General features: G+C 38.7%; 1 protein-coding gene across 2 annotated transcripts in view; it reads right to left on the reverse strand.

Annotated features, from left to right (window-relative positions):
* The window catches only part of trmt10a (tRNA methyltransferase 10A), a 9,884-nt gene that overhangs the window by 7,215 nt on the left and 699 nt on the right, over positions 1–1,970 (reverse strand). For both annotated transcript variants that reach the window (XM_032511631.1, XM_032511632.1), the window contains one exon: positions 697–865. In XM_032511631.1, the coding sequence (XP_032367522.1) occupies positions 697–865 (169 nt within the window). The remainder of the gene's footprint in view (positions 1–696; positions 866–1,970) is intronic.

The following is a 1,970-nucleotide window of genomic DNA, read 5'->3' on the forward strand; positions in this document are numbered from 1 at the left end:
AAGAGACAACATGCTCATTCAAATGAACTGCGCCTCGCCTGTAAAGTGGACAAGAGACGAGAGAAATCTGCTATCAACAGTTTCCAGAAGCCTTCAATCTGATCATGAAGTCACAGAAACATTCACACCCTGTTAGGTCTGATTCATTAAAATTATATCACACCCATATATTAGCTTGTACGCAGTCTGTTTATTAAGACAGAGTCAAAATGCACTACATGCGATCTGTTGCTGATGTTAATAAACAACAGACTGTAGATAATCAGAAGTCGCTCTGACTTCATAACGTCACCAGATGCTAAACCTGTTCTGAACAAAATAAGCTTTTAAATCAGACAAATAGCAATGACAATCCCTCCAATTTAAAAACAATAAAAGGTTTATATTATATGTAATATGTTGAGTTGATTTTGAACCAATCAGCTGTTAGATTAGCTGCAAGCCCAGCATTTCCCAGCATTCCCTGGGACTTGCAGTAGTTGGAAAGCAACTGTGGCACCTGGCTCTCAAAACTGTGGCCTTGGTCTTGTGAAGTTATCGTTTCACCCATGTGCATAACGTCAGCGCAAGTTGGGCGGAAACCACTGGTGATCCATTCTGCGCAGGCCTGGCTCATCCCCAACGCGCCTAGTACTTCAGTTCATGTCTTAAAACAAAGACATGGTGGCTAGGGTTCCTCTCCCAGAGCTTTTTTACCTTGGTCAGCATGAGGTTGTCGAAGCTGCAGTCCACCACCAGTCTGAGAGAGCTGGGCGCCACCTCTCTGCGGGGCCGTTTCCTCATATGTTGGGCCTCTCCTCCCTGCTCCTCCAGATGGTTGGTCCTCTGCAGCCGACGCTGCTGCTTCTTCTCCTTTCGTCTCTGCCTGCAGCACATATTGTCTATATTAGCCCACATACATAACCTGGACTGTGATCATAACATCTTACAACTTATTCTCTGTTACATAGTGTTGTTATTCTTATTCAGTCAGTCAGTTTATAGGTTATTATTACACACAGTCTACAATAGTATCTCACCTTATCATGGTCATTGCATTTCTGTGAGTGATTTTTATTCTTATGTATGTGTGACCTACAGTATGTGTGTATATGTGTTGGTTGGGTTATGGTTGTCTTGCTACTGGATGTCTAAAATTTGTTTCAGGATTAATAAAGTATCTATCTATCTATCTATCTATCTATCATAAAGCACAGGACAGATACTGATAGGACACTAGGCATGCACAATTCAGGAAAAAATATGAATTACGATATTTTAGCTTATAAATGATATCACGATTATCTGCCATGATTTTTTTCTCAATAAGTGTAATGCTTTTTGCACATGTTTTTGAACCATGACAAAACAGAACTAACTGGCAGTACCAAACAGATTTTTTTTGCTCATCACCACAAGTCTGTGAACACAGAGGCCTCAATGAAGAGAAGGGAGAGCATTGCAGTGCTGGGGAGCACTTCAAAACCTATTTTCGTATAATGAGAATCAATTCATTTAAATGAAAAAATATTTCTTTTTTTAAATTAAAAAAAAAACGTTTAATTGAAAAAATTAAATTGTGAACAGGGTGAATCAAGATCACGATTAATCGTGCAGGCCTATAGGACTCAGACTCCCGGGGAGCAACCTGGGCCAAGGAAAATACCACTTTGACAGCTAATTAAAAAAGTACACACAGTCTGTTACCTAGAGCTAGGCAATCATATAAAAAAAATCAAATATCACAATATTTTTAACCCAATACCTCAATATCGGCCGATATTGTAGGGTGGACAATTGTTGCTTTAACAAAATATTTACACAATGACATTTAAAAAAAAACAAAAAAACATCAGTAATGTGGATATAATGACTAAGTGGGTAAAGGCAAATAACAGAACAGTCGGGTTAGTTTAAAACAAAAAAAATTACATAATGGAGTGTGGTCTAGACCTATTCTATCTGCAAAGTGTCTCGAGATATCTCTTATG

The sequence above is a fragment of the Etheostoma spectabile genome, unplaced genomic scaffold, assembly GCF_008692095.1.
Source record: "Etheostoma spectabile isolate EspeVRDwgs_2016 unplaced genomic scaffold, UIUC_Espe_1.0 scaffold397, whole genome shotgun sequence".
In the NCBI taxonomy this organism is placed as follows: Eukaryota; Metazoa; Chordata; class Actinopteri; order Perciformes; family Percidae; genus Etheostoma; species Etheostoma spectabile.